The sequence below is a fragment of the Centroberyx gerrardi genome, chromosome 20, assembly GCF_048128805.1.
Source record: "Centroberyx gerrardi isolate f3 chromosome 20, fCenGer3.hap1.cur.20231027, whole genome shotgun sequence".
Lineage (NCBI taxonomy): Eukaryota > Metazoa > Chordata > Actinopteri > Beryciformes > Berycidae > Centroberyx > Centroberyx gerrardi.
The window spans coordinates 3383910-3405415 of record NC_136016.1 but is presented as its reverse complement, the minus strand read 5'-3'; the positions used below and the strand labels follow the sequence as shown (position 1 = coordinate 3405415).

General features: G+C 39.8%; 1 protein-coding gene across 2 annotated transcripts in view; it reads left to right on the top strand.

Annotated features, from left to right (window-relative positions):
- Positions 1-231: 231 nt before the first annotated feature.
- rbfox3a (RNA binding fox-1 homolog 3a) overlaps positions 232-21506 on the top strand; it is a 64771-nt gene continuing 43496 nt past the window's right edge. Inside the window, exons 1-2 of one of the 2 annotated variants that reach the window (XM_078290624.1) lie at positions 232-462; positions 14784-14927. In XM_078290624.1, coding sequence (XP_078146750.1) covers positions 247-462; positions 14784-14927 — 360 coding nt within the window. In that variant the 5' untranslated portion in view covers positions 232-246. Of the gene's footprint in view, positions 463-14780; positions 14928-21506 lie in introns of both variants that reach the window. The other variant, XM_071924679.2, reaches the window with a different exon arrangement.

The following is a 21506-nucleotide window of genomic DNA, read 5'->3' as shown; positions in this document are numbered from 1 at the left end:
ACATTTTACTGCTGATACTTCTATACTTTTACTTAAGTAAACTTTTGAATGCAGAACTTTTACTTTTACTGGAGTCTTTTTCCATTATGGTATTGTTACTCTTACTTAAGTAAGGGATTACTTTTTCCACCACTGCTGAAAAATAGTCAGCTAACCTGTCTGTCTTTGTTCTCTTCTCCTCCCCCTCCCTCCACTCCTCCTCCATCCACGCAGGGTAACCAAGAGGCCCCAGCTCCCCCTGAAGCCATGGCCCAGCCCTACCCGCCGGCCCAGTACCCCCCTCCGCCACAGAACGGGATCCCCGCCGAGTACGCCACGCCCCACGCCCACCCGCCGGCCGACTACACGGGCCCCAGCACGGTGGCCGAGCACGCCCTGACGCTGTACACGCCGACACACACGCAGAGCGAACAGCCCGGAAACGACAGCAACACCCCCGCCCTCACAGCCAACACGGTAACGGTGAGTCTGGTCGGGACGGCGGGAATACGGACGCTTAAAGCAGAACTCCACTTAGTTTTAACATGGGGGTTATGCGGCACTTGACCACCAAGAAAACCAGAATATAAACTAATCACCAAGATCAGATGCAGCTGGACGAGTTTGTTGCGTTCGGATGTTTTACTTCCCATTCATTTGAATGAGGCCATGTAAATAGACTGAAAACTGACATTTAACACGTTTGTGAACAGATTCAACAACAGATCCTGCTGCTGTGGTTTTCAACTGACTGTGGGTCCAACGTTTTAGAACATAATTTTGTCAAATAGCATTTTTATTGATAGAAGAGAACATAGCGGGGGGATACCATTTAGGAGTTTGGGAGATCAGATCTACTTTTACTTTTAAATACAAATTTTAGTGTAAACCAAGAAAAAAATTCAAAATTCAAATGAATGGGAAGTAAAAATCCTAACACTACAAACTCATCCAGCTGCATCTGATCTTGGTGATTAGTTTATATTCTGGTTTTCATCACGGTCAAGAGCCGAATAACCCCAAATAATAATAAGTGGAATATTGCTTTAAGTTCGATGTACACACTTGTCCAATCCGCTCCCTCTTAGTCATTTCACTACTTGAAGTGCATTGTGATCCATTACAAGTAGATTATAACCGCATTAGAAGCACAGATAAAGTTTTCGTACACTATAATAATCAAACATCGCAAAATGACATTATGGTAACACTTTACTATAAGTGGTGCTCATACACCATTATAAAGCATCATAAGAACATTATAATGACACTGAGAGTGCATAATACTTATAATCAGAGCATGATATAATAAACACATTGTACAAAAAATACTTTATGGGGCAACTGTACAGTTAATGACATGATATTAAATTGAATGTAATTTCCTTGATGATTATATTGTCAGAAATGTTTATCCATGCTTCTCATGGACTTATGATCTGCATCACAATGCACATCAAGCAAAGTGTTACCCATGGTGTTTATGCTATCATGCTCCGATTATAGTAATTACCATGCACTCACAATGCGCTTATAATGCCATACGAGCAGCACTTGGAGTAAAATGTTAATGTGATTTCTCTTTATTGAGACGGAGAGTGAGAGAGCTGAGAGGGACTGTGGCCTCCTTTGCCCCCGACATTAACATACCATTTGCATCCGGAATGTGTTGAGATCTGATTTAGCTGGATTACATTTACACCTGGCATTCAAAATGAGTCTGGTACACACATTGATATCGGATTTCTCTTGCCCACAACACCCCAAAACACACATCCTGTCACTTCCCATCATAATATCCTCTGAGGATAAGTAACATCACAGCACCTACAATATCCTGAGGCAGCACATGTTAAGCTCCATTGGGTCTGGGATCTATAAATCACCAGCACTATTTTATCTTATTGATTTTTCTTACTGATTGATTGTCGTTATTTTGACATTTGCCACTTTTTGCACTTTTATCGGTCTGCTAACTGGCCTTGCCTGACTGATTTGTGTATTTATTGCTGTCAATGGTAATGGGTGGTGTATGGGAGGTATATATATATATATATATATATATATATATATATATATAGACAATTTTCCAGCAACCTTGCTTGATATGACAATACATTTTTGAATCTTGAACCTACACTGACTGTGCAAAATATTAAGGAACATCTTCCTGATATTGATTCACATCTCAACTGTCTCAAAGCTTAAAACTCCTCTAACTCATCTGCTTCTCTTCATCTACATCTCCTCCTTTGTGATCAGTCTAAATTTAATAAGGGAAATCAATAAGGGATAAGAATTGCTTTTACCTGGATTCACCTCATCAGTGTACTTCATAAAAAGAGCAAGGATCCGTACACATCCGCTACAATATTCAGCAAATACATTGATAAAGCTCGTCTCCATCCACCAGTATCCATTTTTTGATAGTATGTTCCTATCACAACCGCCTCAGGTCTGTTGTATTTGAATATGTATCCTGTTAAATTGTATTTTAATAGTTGCTGTATGTGGATTGGACTGTATTGATGTATTGCACTTACACTTTGTTGTTAATGTGACCAAAAGCTTCTCTGACCACTTCTGCAGCTGGTTTAGATGATCAGATCTTCACTGTGTCTTGGGTGCTTTTACACTTGGATTTGATGGGTAATCTGATGACCATCTGATTACCCAGGATGCATCTTAATGAGGGGGGTTCTGGTGGGATTTGTGGGATAACCCTAAACCAGAGAAGAGGGTCTTCACCACTGCACCACACCATCACTGGAAACCACATAGGCCTTCGATCAGTTATTAAATCACCAAATTTGCCATCCATCTCTCACACATTCATACACACTATCCCCCCCTCTTTCTCTCTCTCCCTCTTTCTCTCTCTCTCTCTCTCTCTCTGACAAACATTATTTTCAACCGTCCCATCCCCGCTTACCAAAAAGGCTATTTTCCTAAATGTTAGGAGTGTTATAAATTGAGTAAAGAGAGGAAGAGAGGTGGGGAGGGGAGGGAGGGGAAAGGGATGGGGTGGTGGGAGGGTATAAGGCTTCTTTCCTGGATAAGACTCCCTCCTCCGCTGCCATCTTTTCAATTTGTGGTTAAATTTAATTTGTGTCTTGTTCGTTTTCCCCTCCACTGTCTGGACAGCTCTGCCAGGCTTCAGCTTTAATGAAGGGAGGGAGACAGACGGACAGATAGCTAGACAGAGAGAGAGAGGGGGAGAGAGAGAAAGAGGTAGAGAATGGCTGGGATTATGTCAGGTTTTACAGGAAATACGTCAAGTTTTGGGGACACTAGCCCAGTCAACTTACCTGTTAAGTGGTGAGAACATAGACACCAAAATCATCCATGTGTCCCCGGTAGATCACTGGCTCCATGCTAACACTTTAGCATACACTATGTTGAGTGATAATAGAGAACTAACATTTTCCAAAGAAGGCTGACCTTTTAGTAATAAAAAGTTGTTTATGGTTTTTATTATATCACCTGTAGATTCACACATTTTTTCATTAATTCTCGCTCTTCTGCTGCAGCCCCACTTCCTGATTTAGACTGATAAGACCGGTGTATTTTTAGATAAAAATAAACATTAAAAAAAGTGCAGCTTCAATGTAGCTGATGTTGCCCACCAACTTCACTTCCTATGGACACAGGGAAAGTAGTCCTTGCTAGTTCATAGCCTATGTAATTTCTGTATCATACATAGTGTAAATTTGTAGTGTAGTGTAAATCTCTTACACAAAACTGCCAGACTTAGCCACATATCATTTAAGATTATTTATCATTTAGGTTTTAGAGCTGCTAAGTTATCATTTTCTCCCTTTTGAGATAATACTAATAGCCTACTATCACTCAACATAGAGTATGCTAAAGTGTTAGCATGAAGCCTATCGCTGAACATAGTGTATGCTAAAGTGTTAGCATGGAGCACTAGAGCCAACAATCTACCGGGGACAAATGGATGATGTTGGTGTCTATGTTCTCATCACTTAACAAGTTAAGCTACTGACCAACTCTTCAACCAAGAGGAAAAATAATGGAAGAATGGGGAAATATCTGAGTTTTGAATTCAGAAGGACACAGCAGGTGAAACCCGCTGCACTTACCACACTATAACTCTTTAACTGTCAACCCACCACAATCTCAAATTTAACTTACAATATGTATATTTCAGCCACCGATCCCCGGCGTTCTATTCTCCTTTGAAAGTTGTAAGATTTGGAGATAGTTAGCTCAGACAGATAGCTCGCTCGTTGCCCTCGTCTCACTCCGTATGCTTTCGGAGTGATGGGTGGTAAGCTGTGAAGCATGCAGGGAAGTGCTTTTTGAAACCTCGAAACCTCTCTCTATGACTCTAGGACTGTCTGTCTGAAGTTTCTTTGACACCACAGTTCACACAACATGAAACTTAAAGCTTAAAAAGCATCCCCCACCCCACCCCACCCCAAAATAGAGCTTTAAAATCTGACAGAATGCGAGGAAGAAGACGGCAAAAGGGGGTAAACGAGATAAAGATAGACTGAGCAAGAGGGAGAGAGAGAGAGAGAGAAGAAATACAGAATGAGAAAAGAATAGTCAGATCGTGCTTCAGAGAGGTTTTGGTCCTCTCTTGGGCATTCCCTAAGACCAAGCACATACACATGCACATGCACACACACACACACACACACACACATACACACACACACACACACACACACACACACACACATACACACACACACAGCAGGGACAGATTGGTGGCTGCATACCACTCACAAACGAGCAGTATTTCACCTGTATTTCAGCACATATTTCAGCACTGCACGCGCACACCACACACACACACACACTCACAGGCAGTGCTAAGGACCTCCACACTATAGTTATTAACTGCACAGCCGCTTGTCTCCACTAGTTGAGGAGCCTTCAAACTGTCAGGGCCAATAAGATTGGAGCATGGTGTGAAGGTATGGTAGTGTATAGACAGTGATGGGAGAGTGGGGGAGTCCAGAGAGAGAGAGAGAGAGAGAAGGCACGGTAGAGTCAGCATTACTGGGAGTGTTTTACACTCACTATGGAGAGTTTGTCACAGGCTGTAACTGTTACTGTCAGGAGAGATAGTTACTGGAGGATGAAGGAAGAAGACACCACTATGGACTTTCACTGTGGCCTAAAAGCCAGTTTTACTGCATTGGTTGGGGAAAAATGCATTGTTAACCAGACTGATATCTTGGGTTGATATTGTGCTGGTCTTTTATTCAAAATTGGATATTGGCCACTCAATATCATCCACCTCTGATAAGGTGGATATGATGTCGTTTCATGATTGATAACGTAATTATTGTATAATTGATCAGTTCTACACTGGTTGTCCATGGGAAGCACCTAAATTGAAATGTGACATTTTCCAACAGATTCCACACAAGTACTATGGAAGTTCACTGACTATTATTATTAGTAGTAGTAATACAGCACGATATGATACTATAAGATACAATACGATACGATACTATAAGATACGATACGAATACTATAAGGTACGATGCGATACTATAAGATACGATGCAATAAGATACGATAAGATACAATACGATAAGATACAACGCAATACGATACGGCGTGGTATGATACAACATTATTGTCCAACCAATGCTGGAAATTTGGCTATTACATAGAGTAAAAGTATAAAGAGACCATTACACATCAGGTCACAGCAATTCACAATTCACCTTGCCTTGTTAAGCCTTTAACAGCATTAGGAACAAATGATCTCTTGTATATGTTTTTTGTTGCCATTTTTATTTTTCATGCTGGCCAGAGGGAGCAACTGAAACTGGGAATAAAGACCAGCCTTTTGCTTTCTTTCAGCTGTGCTTTACTCTTTACCACACAGTTATATTAAAAACAAGGGTACTTTCAACAGCTAATGTAGACTCTCTGAAATGTCTCCAAAACCCTTGAGCTTTCTAATTAAAAACAATCTCTGGTCGGCTTAGTAGTAGTAGTGGTATCATCAGTGGAGAGTTTTAGTGTCCCATGATGGTCTACATGCTGTGTCAGAGGCTTTTCCACCCTGACAAGAATAAAACTCTGGGGGAAACAGTGAATCCTTACTGTTAACCTATTTTAACTTTTATTTCTGCATGGTCGACTACCAGGTTCTTCTTAAATACCTCTTTTTATTACAACTAAACTCAAGTTGTTGTCCAAATAGCGGCAAACAGGATAGTAAAATAGCAGGATAGGCAGAATTTAGTAGCCCTAGCACAGGTATGCCAGTTAGCAATAATAATGCAATATGAAATTCCCTTCCACAGGGAGGTCAGAAGTCAGATTCAGCCACAGAACAGCAAATTCGAAACCAGTAGGGATTCATGTCTTACTCAAGCACACTTCAGCAGGGTGGGGAATTGAACCCAGGTCCTCCAAATTAAGGGCAATCTTCATGCTCAATATGCTGCTCCGCTGCCCTGATTTAGTGAATGGATATGGCAAGCAAAACAAAACTAGAATTTGATAACACATGGTTAATAATGCATGGTTTGGGTTGGAATGTGTGTGGAATGAATGTATACCCTATAAGCCTTTTTCTTTTCTTTTTTTTTACCTATGTATCTGTTGCCCTATTTGGATAGGGCTATTACCTGGGGACGTCCAGTGATTTGTAATCATTGTGGACATCGTGTCTTATTTAAATTTTTCTTCTTCTTCTTCTTCTTCTTCTAGATGTATGCTTTCTCTCTTCTTCTTGTCATAAAAAAATAGAGGTAGCAGTGGAATCTGCAGAGGAAGACTTTGAACGCATTTCGGCGCAAACCTCAAGTTTTGCTTTGCTAAATCAGAAAGTGATGAATTGTAAAAAATCTTGACCTTATACAGCTATATGCGGCGCGCCAGTGATTTCAGCAAATTTCATTATCTTGTGCACATGCATTTCAGGAAACACACAGGTTGGGGGTAATTCATTAATTACACAAGGTCCCCACATAATACTGGTGCTGTGCAAATATGGCTTGAGTTGCACTATTCCCTCTGTCTTCCATTTTCCCCTCAGGATCTTTCCCTTCACTGCATGTAGGCGATGTTCCATATTTATACTTTTAAAACTCCTGCACATCTGTCTGCCTCATCCCCGCAGAGGTATATGCACATGTTCTTTTGTGTGTGTGTGTGTGTGTGTGTGTGTGTGTGTGTGTGTGTGTGTCGGACTAATCCCTGGTGAGAGAGGGCTCTGTAGCCGTCTAATCGTGTGTAATCTACCTGTCTGGCGGTGCTCCCATCTGATAGCTTCCATTATAGGCCTGGGGAGGTAGGCCACATACGCACTTGCTGAGCTCAGCAACTCTCTCTCTCACACACACACACACACAAACACACAGTAATAACACATCTGGGGGATCTAACTGGGTTTGTGACCAGGTGGAGGTGTTGTGAGGGGGTTGGGGCTGCTTGTGTTGGTGTGTGTGTGTGTGTAACCGACATATGGGAGGCTTGGTGGTTCAGATTAGTTCTCAGCCCCCCCCCCCTCTTTACACACACACTCATACATACAGTATATACACACAGTCCCGGTGTTTCCCTGGTGACAGTGGAGGAAGCTCGGGCTGCTTGTGTATGATAATGTTCATGTAATTATTTCCTTTTCCTGCCTCGCTGCTCACACACCATGGATGGGGGAGGCATGGCGAGCAGAGAGAAAGAAATAGACGGAGAGAAAGAGTTTAGCTCTTTGACCGTGGCAGGCGAAGGCTTACTGCCGTAAAGCCGCTGCATTTCGTACAATGCTAAGCCTAATGAAAGCAGTGCAGCTAGCTCCGAGGCCGGATGGAAGCCTTGTCTCCAGTTGTACAGGGATTAAGAGAAGAAACCTTACTGTATGGACGGATTTGTGACGCACATTTTGAACAGGTGTGATTTACCATAGGGTAATGAAACGGACTCAACAATTAAATGACTATGTAATGTTAGGAATAGCTGTATTTCCTCTAGCGCTTTTTCAAAATAAAGTTTACAAAGGACTTCAAAGCCTATCTCCCTCAGTCACAATAGGGTTTTCAGGTGATGTAGCACCTGCCATATTGGAGGTCCTCAGCTCTTGGGCAACAGTGGCCGTAAACAGCTAAGTGTGTTTGAAAACGTACAACGTGGCCGTACCAAGAAGAACCGAATAGACATGATTCATTTCTAGGCTGTTTTTGACTGGGAACTGATCATTTTTTCATTGAATAAGCTGAATGATGTGTTAGCTTGTTAGCTAGTAGGCTATCTGGTCAGCTAACCATCACTGTCTTGTTGTAAACACGTGATTTGCACACTAGCTAACGTATCTAGTAGAAGCTAGTGCTAGTAGTGGCTAGCAGTTGTGTGTTAACATCAACAGTTGCTTTGAGCCAGCTGGCTAGTTAGCTAGCTAACAGTTTGTTCAGGTTAACTGAGCTGACTCTTCTCAAGCTACAACTCAGAGTGTTTTGGAGTAGAGACTAGAGCTAAAGACAAGACAGTTTACTGTGTCACAGTAACCTACATTTGGAAACAAATCCACCTTATCACACTATTCATAACCTTACTGAATTGACCTACAGCCACACCACTTTTTCAGGTATCTCTCTTTTGCTAGCCTGGTTGTTATATATTAGCTGTTATTTGCGCATAACCAATTCTCCACTGGACCTCCATGATGGCGGCAAACGTGGTTGATATGAAAGTTGTGATGGACTGATTTTTTTGTTCCTGCGGTCACTCCCGGGCTTCACAAACTTCCATTCCAAGGCAACTGATTCTAAAAAAAGTACTTGTTTCAGTCACTTTGTAGTCACTCTGGCCCTCTAGTGGGGAATCCCTCTTTACCTCCTCCTACACAAAAGCAGGGAACTTTTTTAATTACTCCCCACCTCTGCTCCTCCTCCCCTCCACCTCTGCTCCCCTGCTCCTCTTCTTGTCGCGCCGCTCAGACAGATGTGGCACGATTAACATGCAATTAACACAAATTAAAAGGCAAAACGGCGCAAAGGCAGCTCTCTTGGCGGAGCGGCGCTTAGCTTCGGGGCAAGGAAGCCGGCGGAGGAGAGGGTGATGAGGGGAGAGGACGAGTTGAGAGAAGAGGGAGATGAGAGGAGGAGAAGAGCTCGGATTGTACCTGGAACAATCGCTTGAGATGCACGTAAATGCAGTTGTGTCGCTATAAATTATGTGACGTGTTGGAGACAAAGATCTCAAACAACTTTTTTTTAGGGATTGAGATGAATCTGATTGTACTCTGATTCACTGATGACATGTTTTCATCATGGAAACTTCTTGCATTATCAACACATAAGTTGAATAAATCCAAAGGATGCAGCAATGATGGATTGTCCCATTTGAAATCAATGAACTTCAATCACACAGTAATTTCTGACCATCACTAGAAATGTATTCATGTTCTGCAAACATGAACTTGTATCATGCAACAGTGACAGATTCTCCCATTTGAAATGAATTAACTCCCATCACAGAGCAATGAGTGTGGATGAGGGGTTAGAGTCATTGTTTTAGTCAAAATATGCGACATGCTCCAGTATATGCACTCATTTGTGAGCAGAATTATGTTTTTTCGGTTTTGTGATAAGGTGCAATATGTTGTTTCTCAGTATGGCGTCTTATATTTACTTATAACGCCTCTCTCTCTGTGCCCCAATGTGTTTTTGCAGGCCAAAGGCACAGTGGGTAGGTTAGGCAAACCAGTATATTGAATCAATATTGGCTTTTTATTAAAAATCATTTACCAACCAGTCTGTGTCATCCACCTTCAATATGATTTATGCCTAGATGTTGTTTCAGAGGCTTTTCCACCCGGCCACAAATAAAATCCTCTGGGAAACACTAAAACATGTCATTTTAGGGGGATTTTTTTTGGCACAAACAAAACAAAAAACAAGTAGTGAATATCAGCACAAAATATCAGTTTCAATCCAAAAAAAGGGCAGTATCAGCTTTGGAAAAACCCATATCCTTCTAACTTTAGTTTCTTATTTCTGCCTATAATGCCTCTTTCTTTCTCTATTTCTGTGTGTTTTGTGGGGGCCAGAGGTGCAGTGGGTATTAAGGTCCCCCCAGTGATTCCAGTGCCACTGGTACACTGGTATGAGTAATGACCCGGAGAGCCAGAGGCCGCTTAGGCCTGGGTCTGCCTTAGCACCGTACACCCAGAAATGAGGCTCTGATCTGGGGGAACCGACGGGACAATTACCCCCCCTGTGTCTGAACCATCCATCTGACCTGGAACACCTAACCCCCTCGGCCATGCTGTGTGTGTGTGTGTGTGTGTGTGTGTGTGTGTGTGTGGACAGGAGACGAGGGACTAAGTGCCTGGGTGTGTGTGCTTTATCATAACAGGGTCCCAGAGTCTGCCATTCGCCAGTGATTGATATGACCACTTTGCTGTTAAACACACTCTTGTACACACTTTCTCTCTCACACACACACACACACGCACACACGCACACACGCACACACGCAGACAGCTGATTGTTGCTGCATCCCGTTCAGTGGAGCCCTCCCTGCCTATTCAGCTTGTGTGTGTGTGTGTGTGTGTGTGTGTGTGATGTAATGCCATTATCCTCACTTCCCTGTCTCTCCATTTTCTACTGTTCTCTCTTCAATCAGCACTTAGCATGCATGCTTCTCTGAACTCTCTCTCTCTCCCTCTCCTCCATTCTCTCCCTCCCTCTCTCTCTTTCTCTCCTCCACTCCCTCCCTCTCTCTCTCTCAAGTATGAATGCCGCTGCCTTCAGCACTTCTCTCTCATTGATCGGGCGAGTTTAGCTGACATCATCGCTCCATCTCTCTCCTCTCTCTCTCTCTCTTTGCATCATCCCTCCATCCCCATGTTAGTCTAATTCATTATATACATGAACTCCTTTTGCTCTCTCTCCTCTTTTTTTTCTTTGTTCCCACTGCAAACACACCGTTCCCGTTTGAAGCATTTGGAAAGAGACAAAAGCAAAAGGGATCACGAGATCAAACGAACAGCAAGACATCTGTAATGTCTCTTTCTCTCTCTCTCTCTCTCTCTCTCTCTCTCTCTCTCTCTCTCTCTCTGTCAGATTCAGGTATCTGCTGTATTTAGCTTTTTTTTTATCTGCTGCCAGCCTTCATATAGTTAAAGTACCAGTCTCAGCACTGATACCCGTTGATAACAACAGGAGGCCGAGGCTAATGTTTCAGAAAAAGCGATGGGGGGGGGGGGATTGTCCTCTCCCTGAACTCCATTTCCCAGAGGCCATTGCTCTGTCCATTGCTATGTTCTTGTCATATGAGATAGATAGTAGATACAAGCATCCCACAAGAAAATGCTGTTCACCTCAGCTTTCAGATGGGAAATGATTTTCATCATCGTTTTGCGATCATAACTCTTAAAATGCCATGGCAGGACACAACTACTTGCTGGATTTTTGGTTTGTGTTTGACATTGCAATGTTTGGTTTGCTGTCAAACATGAAATCAAATGTATCATCACTATGTTCATGTGTGAAAACTGATCAGAAGTAACGTCTACAGAAAACTTCAATCACGCCGTCTTGACGGATTCAAGCTTTTTCGACAGTTATTCCCATGTGACACGAACGCAGCTCGTCTCTCAGCTCATGCTGCCTTTAAGTGCTGTCAGAAATATCCGAATTACGACTTGAGCTTCACATGAATGACCCAGAAATTCTATGAGATGAGATGTGATGTTTAGACGACTGATGGTGAAAGGGACACATTTGATTATTACTGTTCAGAATTCCATGTACATCATTAGTATCGTTGTATGTTTCTATTTTCTGTGCTGCTTGTTTACTAAGATGAAACAACAGACAACAAAAATACTACTTGTATTACAGTGTCATCCATGTTTAATATTCTAATTCAAAACCCAAAATAGAAAAATGTAATATTTAGTAATATTCAAAAATATCAGTTTGTTGGATATTTGCAAAATTTCAGCCACTTTTTTTTCAATGTTTTTCTTTTTTTTGTTTGAATAATTGATGATTTAAATATTGGTATTTTTCATTTCAACAGCATGCCACAGGTTGGACTTGCTTCTCATTGGTTGGTGAGACTCATCATCCTGCCCTTTGTCCCACCTCTTTTATTGCATAAAATACCCCAAGTTAGTGTCCCAGACCAATATTTAAATATTTAATTAAAAAAAAATTTTTAAATGAAAAAGTCTAAAAGTGTTGTTTTTTTTACTACACGGGGCCAAAAAAATTAGATTTTAAAATATTAGGCAACATTTTTCAGAATATCACATTGACATTGACATTACATGGACTGTTATCAGGTCCATTTTAGTATAATTTTGACCAGAATCACTTGGACTTGCGGCATCCGTACATACTGAAGCACGCACTTAAGAGAAGACCTTGAAGGCAGCATGGGCTCTCCCGATGTTGAGTCATCGTAGCAGAGATCCCCCCTGTCGTCACGACTACCACTCTGATAACAGTGAAGTAAATGGGGGTTGTTGCGGTGACACCTCAAAGGGGGCTGTCACTCATGGCAACAACAGTAAGCCTTTGGAAGAAGTGGCTTTCTCTCTATAAGGGTTAGACTGATATATGTGGCCGATATTGGCCTTTTATTAAAAATGAGATCTGGTCCAGTCAGTGTGGTCCACCTCTGATATGATGGATGCAATTGGATATGATTTGTCCGATTTCATATTTGTTGTAGAATTGATCAATACTACACTGGTTGTCTATGGGAAGCCCTTAACCTGAGTTTTAGTGTCCCATGGTGTAAATACTGTTTCAGAGGCTTTTCCACCCTGACAAGCATCACATTCTGGGACAAACGCTGAATCCTTTTCTTGGAATGTGTAGCATGAAAATGGTCAAATTTAAAGATACTGAATATCGGTACGAAATATCAGCTATCGTGGCTTTGATCCAAAAATATCAGCTTTCAGCCTATAGTAGAGAGTGAGAAAATGAGTAAAAGCAGCATAAAAGAATGGAGAAAGAGAGACAGACAGAAGTCAAAACGAATAGACAGAAAAAGCGAGAGATTTGGGGAAAAATTTATCAATAAGAGAAAGAGTCAATAGATTGAGAGACGGGTGGATTTCAGCTTCAGATGGGTTATTTTAATTTCATATATGTCTTTTTAATGTTTCAGTGGAGAGTTTAGGTGTCCCATGATGGCCTAAATGCTGTTTCAAGAAAAAAAATATTTGGGAAACACTGAATTTTTGTCGTTTTTAACAAGAATTAAGAATTTCTTAACATGGAAATGGTCAAATTTAATGACACTGGCAGAAAGTATTGGCGCAAAATATTGGGACTCAGGGACTTAAAATCTATTTCTCTATCTCCCTCCATTTGTCCATTTATTTATCTTTCACTGTCTCTCATACACACTTTATTTCCCTCCATCTTGCTCTTGCAGCTCAGCCCTTCCTCCGCCGTCTCTCTCTCCCCCTTCTGTAATTCACTCCCACTCTCTGCTGCCTCTCCAAGGCCTATTATAATGTATGCTCTGGTCTAGACATGTCGTAGGTTGTTAAATATTTTTCTTATTCCTCTCAGACAGCTTCCTTAATCTCCCGGGGCACGTACCAATGCCATGGGAGCAGAGAGAGGGGGCATATCTCAGTAATACTTTAAAAAAAAAAAAAGCAAAAAAAAAAAAAAAATCCATGACCTGTACACTTAAAGCTACACAGGGAGATAGAGAGTGGAGTTTTGGAACAACTCTCTTTGATCCCTCCCCCCTCCTCCCCTCGTTTCTCTCTTTCACTTTCCCTCACTTTTCCACTTTATGAATATTTTATCGCCTTGTTCTGTCAATCCCTCTCTATTGTGCAGCCGCTGCTTCTTCATCGCGCTCCGGCTTTCTCCGGTTTGGAGAGCTCAAGCCGAACAACCTTGCCTTTCACCTAGGTTTCGTTTTTTTTTTTATACCCTCTATGCAGACGTGGGGACTCGAGTCACATGACTTGGACTCGATCATTTGCTTGAGATTTGACTTGATGCATGAAGAGAAGACTTGAGACTTGACTTGACTTGGGACTTGACTTTGTCTTGTACTTTGATGACTTGAAAAGGTTTCTAAAGTCTTGACAAAAGACTCAGTCTCAAGTCTTGAGGCACAAGTCTCAAGTCAAGTCCCAGGTCTAAATGTAGATTACCAAGTCAAGTCCATGTCATTAATGTCAAGTCTCAATCAATTTAATATTGAGTCAATTGTATGCTCTGATTTCTTATTTTTATTTTGTATTAATCAGAGGTGGGGACTCGAGTCACTGTTTTAATTGCTTGAGACTTGACTTGACGCATGAAAAGAAGACTTGAGACTCGACTTGACTTGGGTTCTGGTGACTTGGGACTTGACTTTGACTTGTACTCTGATGACTTGAAAAGGTTTCTAAAGTCTTGACAAAAGATTGTGTGTTTGTGTAAATGACTTAGACTGAAAGTGATGAGATTTGTTCCAGCAGACGACTGAATTTAAATTCTGTTTTCTGAATTTGTATGGAATGACTGAATTTATTGAAGTTGAAACTGATTATAGAAATCAAACTGATGATGCTCTTGCCAAGTTTTTATCCTATTAAAACCATATTGCATTGAAAAGTCCTAGATATTTAGTTTTCTTTAAGATATTAAATTGATACTGGACTCTTAATTTGTTCTGACTTGACTTGGTAATCTACATTTAGACTTGGGACTTGACTTGAGACTTGGACTCGAGCAAAGTTGACTTGATCACACCTCTGCCTCTATGTGCTTTCAGGAACTTTTTGTTTTTGCCCAGGTAGGAACTAATCCGTTGCATGTGTGTGTGTTTCCCTCCAGCAGGCGGAGGAGGTCGTGCAGACAGAAGGGTCCCAGCAGCTTCACCTGCAGCCCAGCGACTCGTCGGAGAAGCAGCAGCCCAAGAGGTTACACGTTTCCAACATCCCCTTCCGCTTCCGAGACCCGGACCTGCGGCAAATGTTCGGGGTGAGAGGAAAACTGCGCACCACACACACACACACACACACTTTTACTACCACTGAGCAGCAGTATAACACACTGCGGGACACTTCATGTACATCCAGTTGAAATATCATTCACCCTACGGCACTGTGCAGTAACGTACTACAACATGCACAACATTTCACCAATGCATATATACTGTATCTATGTACTGGAGGGTAAACTCACCTAAATTCAGTTTATCCGCCTTGTCACTTGTGGAATAGAGTTTATCTTCCTTTTTAGGCTGACATAAATCTTTATGACAGAAATTCATAGTATACTATAAATCAAAATGTATCAAAATGATGTAAGTTATATGCTGACGATCAGGTCCTTTACAGGGAAAAGAGCAGAAAATAATGCTTTTCTGAAAATACAATTTATTTTAGTTTATATTGGTGGCTGTTTGCCTTATGGTGATAGTTTACCTGCCTTTTTATTTAACATTACGTTGATTTATATACCACTTTTCAAGACATAGCTGCTAAGCGCTTTGCAATGGAGTAAAATACAAAAGGACAGATGAAACTGACAGCAAGTGCAATGAACGCAAGGTAAAACATATAAAAGCAAGACACAAAACATAAAAGTATATGACAAAAGGGAGGTCAAAGACAATTAATAACAGGTCATTACATAAAAGCAAGTCTGAGTTTTAGTAAGTTTTAATAAGTGAGTTACAAGAAGTCTAGAGACCCTGATGGCAAAGAACTGATCACCTCGTTTTAAATCTAGATTTTGGAACAGCCAATAGCAAGCTCTTGTTTTTAGTCTAGACTTTGGAACAGCCAATAGGAACCTCTTGTTTTAAACCTAGACATTGGAACAGCCAATGGCAACCTCTTGTTTTTAATCTAGACTTTGTAACAGCCAATATGAACCTTTTGTTTCTAATCTAGACTTTGTAACAGCCAATAGGAACCTTTTGTTTTTAATCTAGACTTTGGAACAGCCAATAGAAACCTCTTGTTTTCATTCTAGACTTTGTAACAGCCAATAGGAACCTTTTATTTCTAATCTAGACTTTGGAGCAGCTAATAGGAACCTCTTGTTCCTAATCTAGACTTTGTAACAGCTAATAGGAACCTCTTGTTTCTAATTTAGATTTTGGAACGGCCAATAGGAACCTCTTGTTTCTAATCTAGACTTTGTAACAGCCAATATGAACCTTTTGTTTCTAATCTAGACTTTGGAACGGTCAATAGGATCCTTTTGTTTCTAATCTAGACTTCGGAACAGCCAATAGGAACCTCTTGTTTTCATTCTAGACTTTGTAACAGCCAATAGGAAACTTTTATTTCTAATCTAGACTTTGGAGCAGCTAATAGGAACCTCTTGTTTTAAACCTAGACATTGGAACAGCCAATGGCAACCTCTTGTTTTTAATCTAGACTTTGTAACAGCCAATATGAACCTTTTGTTTCTAATCTAGACTTTGTAACAGCCAATAGGAACCTTTTGTTTTTAATCTAGACTTCGGAACAGCCAATAGAAACCTCTTGTTTTCATTCTAGACTTTGTAACAGCCAATAGGAACCTTTTATTTCTAATCTAGACTTTGGAGCAGCTAATAAGAACCTCTTGTTTCTAATCTAGACTTTGTAACAGCTAATAGGAACCTCTTGTTTCTAATTTAGATTTTGGAACGGCCAATAGGAATCTCTTGTTTCTAATCTAGATTTTGTAACAGCCAATATGAACCTTTTGTTTCTAATCTAGACTTTGGAACGGTCAATAGGATCCTTTTGTTTCTAATCTAGACTTCGGAACAGCCAATAGGAACCTCTTGTTTTCATTCTAGACTTTGTAACAGCCAATATGAACCTTTTATTTCTAATCTAGACTTTGGAGCAGCTAATAGGAGCCTCTTGTTTTAAACCTAGACATTGGAACAGCCAATGGCAACCTCTTGTTTTCATTCTAGACTTTGTAACAGCCAATATGAACCTTTTGTTTCTAATCTAGACTTTGTAACAGCCAATAGGAACCTTTTGTTTTTAATCTAGACTTCGGAACAGCCAATAGAAACCTCTTGTTTTCATTCTAGACTTTGTAACAGCCAATAGGAACCTTTTATTTCTAATCTAGACTTTGGAGCAGCTAATAGGAACCTCTTGTTTCTAATCTAGACTTTGTAACAGCTAATAGGAACCTCTTGTTTCTAATTTAGATTTTGGAACGGCCAATAGGAACCTCTTGTTTCTAATCTAGACTTTGTAACAGCCAATATGAACCTTTTGTTTCTAATCTAGATTTTGGAACGGTCAATAGGAACCTTTTGTTTCTAATCTAGACTTCGGAACAGCCAATAGGAACCTCTTGTTTTCATTCTAGACTTTGTAACAGCCAATAGGAACCTTTTATTTCTAATCTAGACTTTGGAGCAGCTAATAGGAACCTCTTGTTTCTAATCTAGACTTTGTAACTGCTAATAGGAACCTCTTGTTTCTAATTTAGATTTTGGAACGGCCAATAGGAACCTCTTGTTTCTAATCTAGATTTTGTAACAGCCAATATGAACCTTTTGTTTCTAATCTAGACTTTGGAACGGTCAATAGGATCCTTTTGTTTCTAATCTAGACTTCGGAACAGCCAATAGGAACCTCTTGTTTTCATTCTAGACTTTGTAACAGCCAATAGGAAACTTTTATTTCTAATCTAGACTTTGGAGCAGCTAATAGGAACCTCTTGTTTTAAACCTAGACATTGGAACAGCCAATGGCAACCTCTTGTTTTTAATCTAGACTTTGTAACAGCCAATATGAACCTTTTGTTTCTAATCTAGACTTTGTAACAGCCAATAGGAACCTTTTGTTTTTAAACTAGACTTCGGAACAGCCAATAGAAACCTCTTGTTTTCATTCTAGACTTTGTAACAGCCAATAGGAACCTTTTATTTCTAATCTAGACTTTGGAGCAGCTAATAGGAACCTCTTGTTTCTAATCTAGACTTTGTAACAGCTAATAGGAACCTCTTGTTTCTAATTTAGATTTTGGAACGGCCAATAGGAACCTCTTGTTTCTAATCTAGATTTTGTAACAGCCAATATGAACCTTTTGTTTCTAATCTAGACTTTGGAACGGTCAATAGGATCCTTTTGTTTCTAATTTAGATTTTGGAACGGCCAATAGGAACCTCTTGTTTCTAATCTAGATTTTGTAACAGCCAATATGAACCTTTTGTTTCTAATCTAGACTTTGGAACGGTCAATAGGATCCTTTTGTTTCTAATCTAGACTTCGGAATAGCCAATAGGAACCATTTGTTTTCATTCTAGACTTTGTAACAGCCAATAGGAAACTTTTATTTCTAATCTAGACTTTGGAGCAGCTAATAGGAACCTCTTGTTTTAAACCTAGACATTTGAACAGCCAATGGCAACCTCTTGTTTTTAATCTAGACTTTGTAACAGCCAATGGGAACCTTTTATTTCTAATCTAGACTTTGGAGCAGCTAATAGGAACCTCTTGTTTCTAATCTAGACTTTGTAACAGCTAATAGGAACCTATTGTTTCTAATTTAGATTTTGGAACGGCCAATAGGAACCTCTTGTTTCTAATCTAGATTTTGTAACAGCCAATATGAACCTTTTGTTTCTAATCTAGATTTTGGAACAGTCAATTGGAACCTTTTGTTTCTAATCTAGACTTCGGAACAGCCAATAGGAACCTCTTGTTTTCATTCTAGACTTTGTAACAGCCAATAGAAACCTTTTATTTCTAATCTAGACTTTGGAGCAACTAATAGGAACCTCTTGTTTCTAATCTAGACTTTGTAACAGCTAATAGGAACCTCTTGTTTCTAATTTAGATTTTGGAACGGCCAATAGGAACCTCTTGTTTTCATTCTAGACTTTGTAACAGCCGATAGGAACCTTTTGTTTCTAATCTAGACTTCGGAACGGCCAATAGAAACCTCTTGTTTTCATTCTAGATTTTGTAACAGCCAATAAGAACCTTTTATTTCTAATCTAGAATTTGGAACAGCTAATAAGAACCTCTTGTTTCTAATCTAGACTTTGGAACAGCTAATAGGAACCTCTTGTTTCTAATCTAGATTTTGGAACGGCCAGTAGGAACCTCTTGTTTCTAATCTAGACTTTGTAACAGCCAATAGGAACCTTTTATTTCTAATCTAGACTTTGGAGCAGCTAATAGGAACCTCTTGTTTCTAATCTAGATTTTGGAACAGCCAATAGGAACCTCTTGTTTCTAATCTAGATTTTGGAACGGCCAATAGGAACCTCTTGTTTCTAAGCTAGACTTTGTAACAGCCAATATGAACCTCTTGTTTCTAATTTAGATTTTGGAACGGCCAATGGGAACCTCTTGTTTCTAATCTAGACTTTGTAACAGCCAATATGAACCTTTTGTTTCTAATCTAGATTTTGGAACGGCCAATAGGAACCTCTTGTTTTCATTCTAGACTTTGTAACAGCTAATAGGAACCTCTTGTTTCTAATCTAGATTTTGGAACGGCCAGTAGGAACCTCTTGTTTCTAATCTAGACTTTGTAACAGCCAATAGGAACCTTTTATTTCTAATCTAGATTTTGGAACAGCTAATAGGAACCTCTTGTTTCTAATTTAGATTTTGGAACGGCCAATAGGAAGCTCTTGTTTCTAATCTAGATTTTGGAACGGCCAATATGAACCTTTTGTTTCTAATCTAGATTTTGGAACGGTCAATAGGAACCTTTTGTTTCTAATCTAGACTTCGGAACAGCCAATAGGAACCTTTTATTTCTAATCTAGACTTTGGAGCAGCTAATAGGAACCTCTTGTTTCTAATCTAGACTTTGGAACAGCTTATAGGAACCTCTTGTTTCTAATCTAGACTTTGGAACGGCCAATAGGAACCTCTTGTTTCTAATCTAGACTTTGTAACAGCCAATATGAACCTCTTGTTTCTAATCTAGATTTTGGAACGGCCAATAGGAACCTCTTGTTTCTAATCTAGACTTTGTAACAGCCAATATGAACCTTTTGTTTCTAATCTATATTTTGGAACGGCCAATAGGAACCTCTTGTTTTCATTCTAGACTTTGTAACAGCTAATAGGAACCTCTTGTTTCTAATCTAGATTTTGGAACGACCAGTATGAACCTCTTGTTTCTAATCTAGACTTTGTAACAGCCAATAGGAACCTTTTATTTCTAATCTAGACTTTGGAACAGCTAATAGGAACCTCTTGTTTCTAATTTAGATTTTGGAACGGCCAATAGGAACCTCTTGTTTCTAATCTAGACTTTGTAACAGCCAATATGAACCTTTTGTTTCTAATCTAGATTTTAGAACGGCCAATAGGAACCTCTTGTTTCTAATCTAGACTTTGTAACAGCCAATATGAACCTTTTGTTTCTAATCTCTATTTTGGAACGGCCAATAGGAACCTCTTGTTTTCATTCTAGACTTTGTAACAGCTAATAGGAACCTCTTGTTTCTAATCTAGATTTTGGAACGGCCAGTATGAACCTCTTGTTTCTAATCTAGACTTTGTAACAGCCAATAGGAACCTTTTATTTCTAATCTAGACTTTGGAACAGCTAATAGGAACCTCTTGTTTCTAATCTAGATTTTGGAACAGCCAATAGGAACCTCTTGTTTCTAATCTAGATTTTGGAACGGCCAATAGGAACCTCTTGTTTCTAAGCTAGTCTTTGTAACAGCCAATATGAACCTCTTGTTTCTAATTTAGATTTTGGAACGGCCAATGGGAACCTCTTGTTTCTAATCTAGACTTTGTAACAGCCAATATGAACCTTTTGTTTCTAATCTAGATTTTGGAACGGCCAATAGGAACCTCTTGTTTTCATTCTAGACTTTGTAACAGCTAATAGGAACCTCTTGTTTCTAATCTAGATTTTGGAACGGCCAGTAGGAACCTCTTGTTTCTAATCTAGACTTTGTAACAGCCAATAGGAACCTTTTATTTCTAATCTAGATTTTGGAACAGCTAATAGGAACCTCTTGTTTCTAATTTAGATTTTGGAACGGCCAATAGGAAGCTCTTGTTTCTAATCTAGATTTTGGAACGGCCAATATGAACCTTTTGTTTCTAATCTAGATTTTGGAACGGTCAATAGGAACCTTTTGTTTCTAATCTAGACTTCGGAACAGCCAATAGGAACCTTTTATTTCTAATCTAGACTTTGGAGCAGCTAATAGGAACCTCTTGTTTCTAATCTAGACTTTGGAACAGCTTATAGGAACCTCTTGTTTCTAATCTAGACTTTGGAACGGCCAATAGGAACCTCTTGTTTCTAATCTAGACTTTGTAACAGCCAATATGAACCTCTTGTTTCTAATCTAGATTTTGGAACGGCCAATAGGAACCTCTTGTTTCTAATCTAGACTTTGTAACAGCCAATATGAACCTTTTGTTTCTAATCTAGATTTTGGAACGGCCAATAGGAACCTCTTGTTTTCATTCTAGACTTTGTAACAGCCAATAGGAACCTTTTGTTTCTAATCTAGACTTCGGAACGGCCAATAGGAACCTCTTGTTTTCATTCTAGACTTTGTAACAGCCAATATGAACCTTTTATTTCTAATTTAGACTT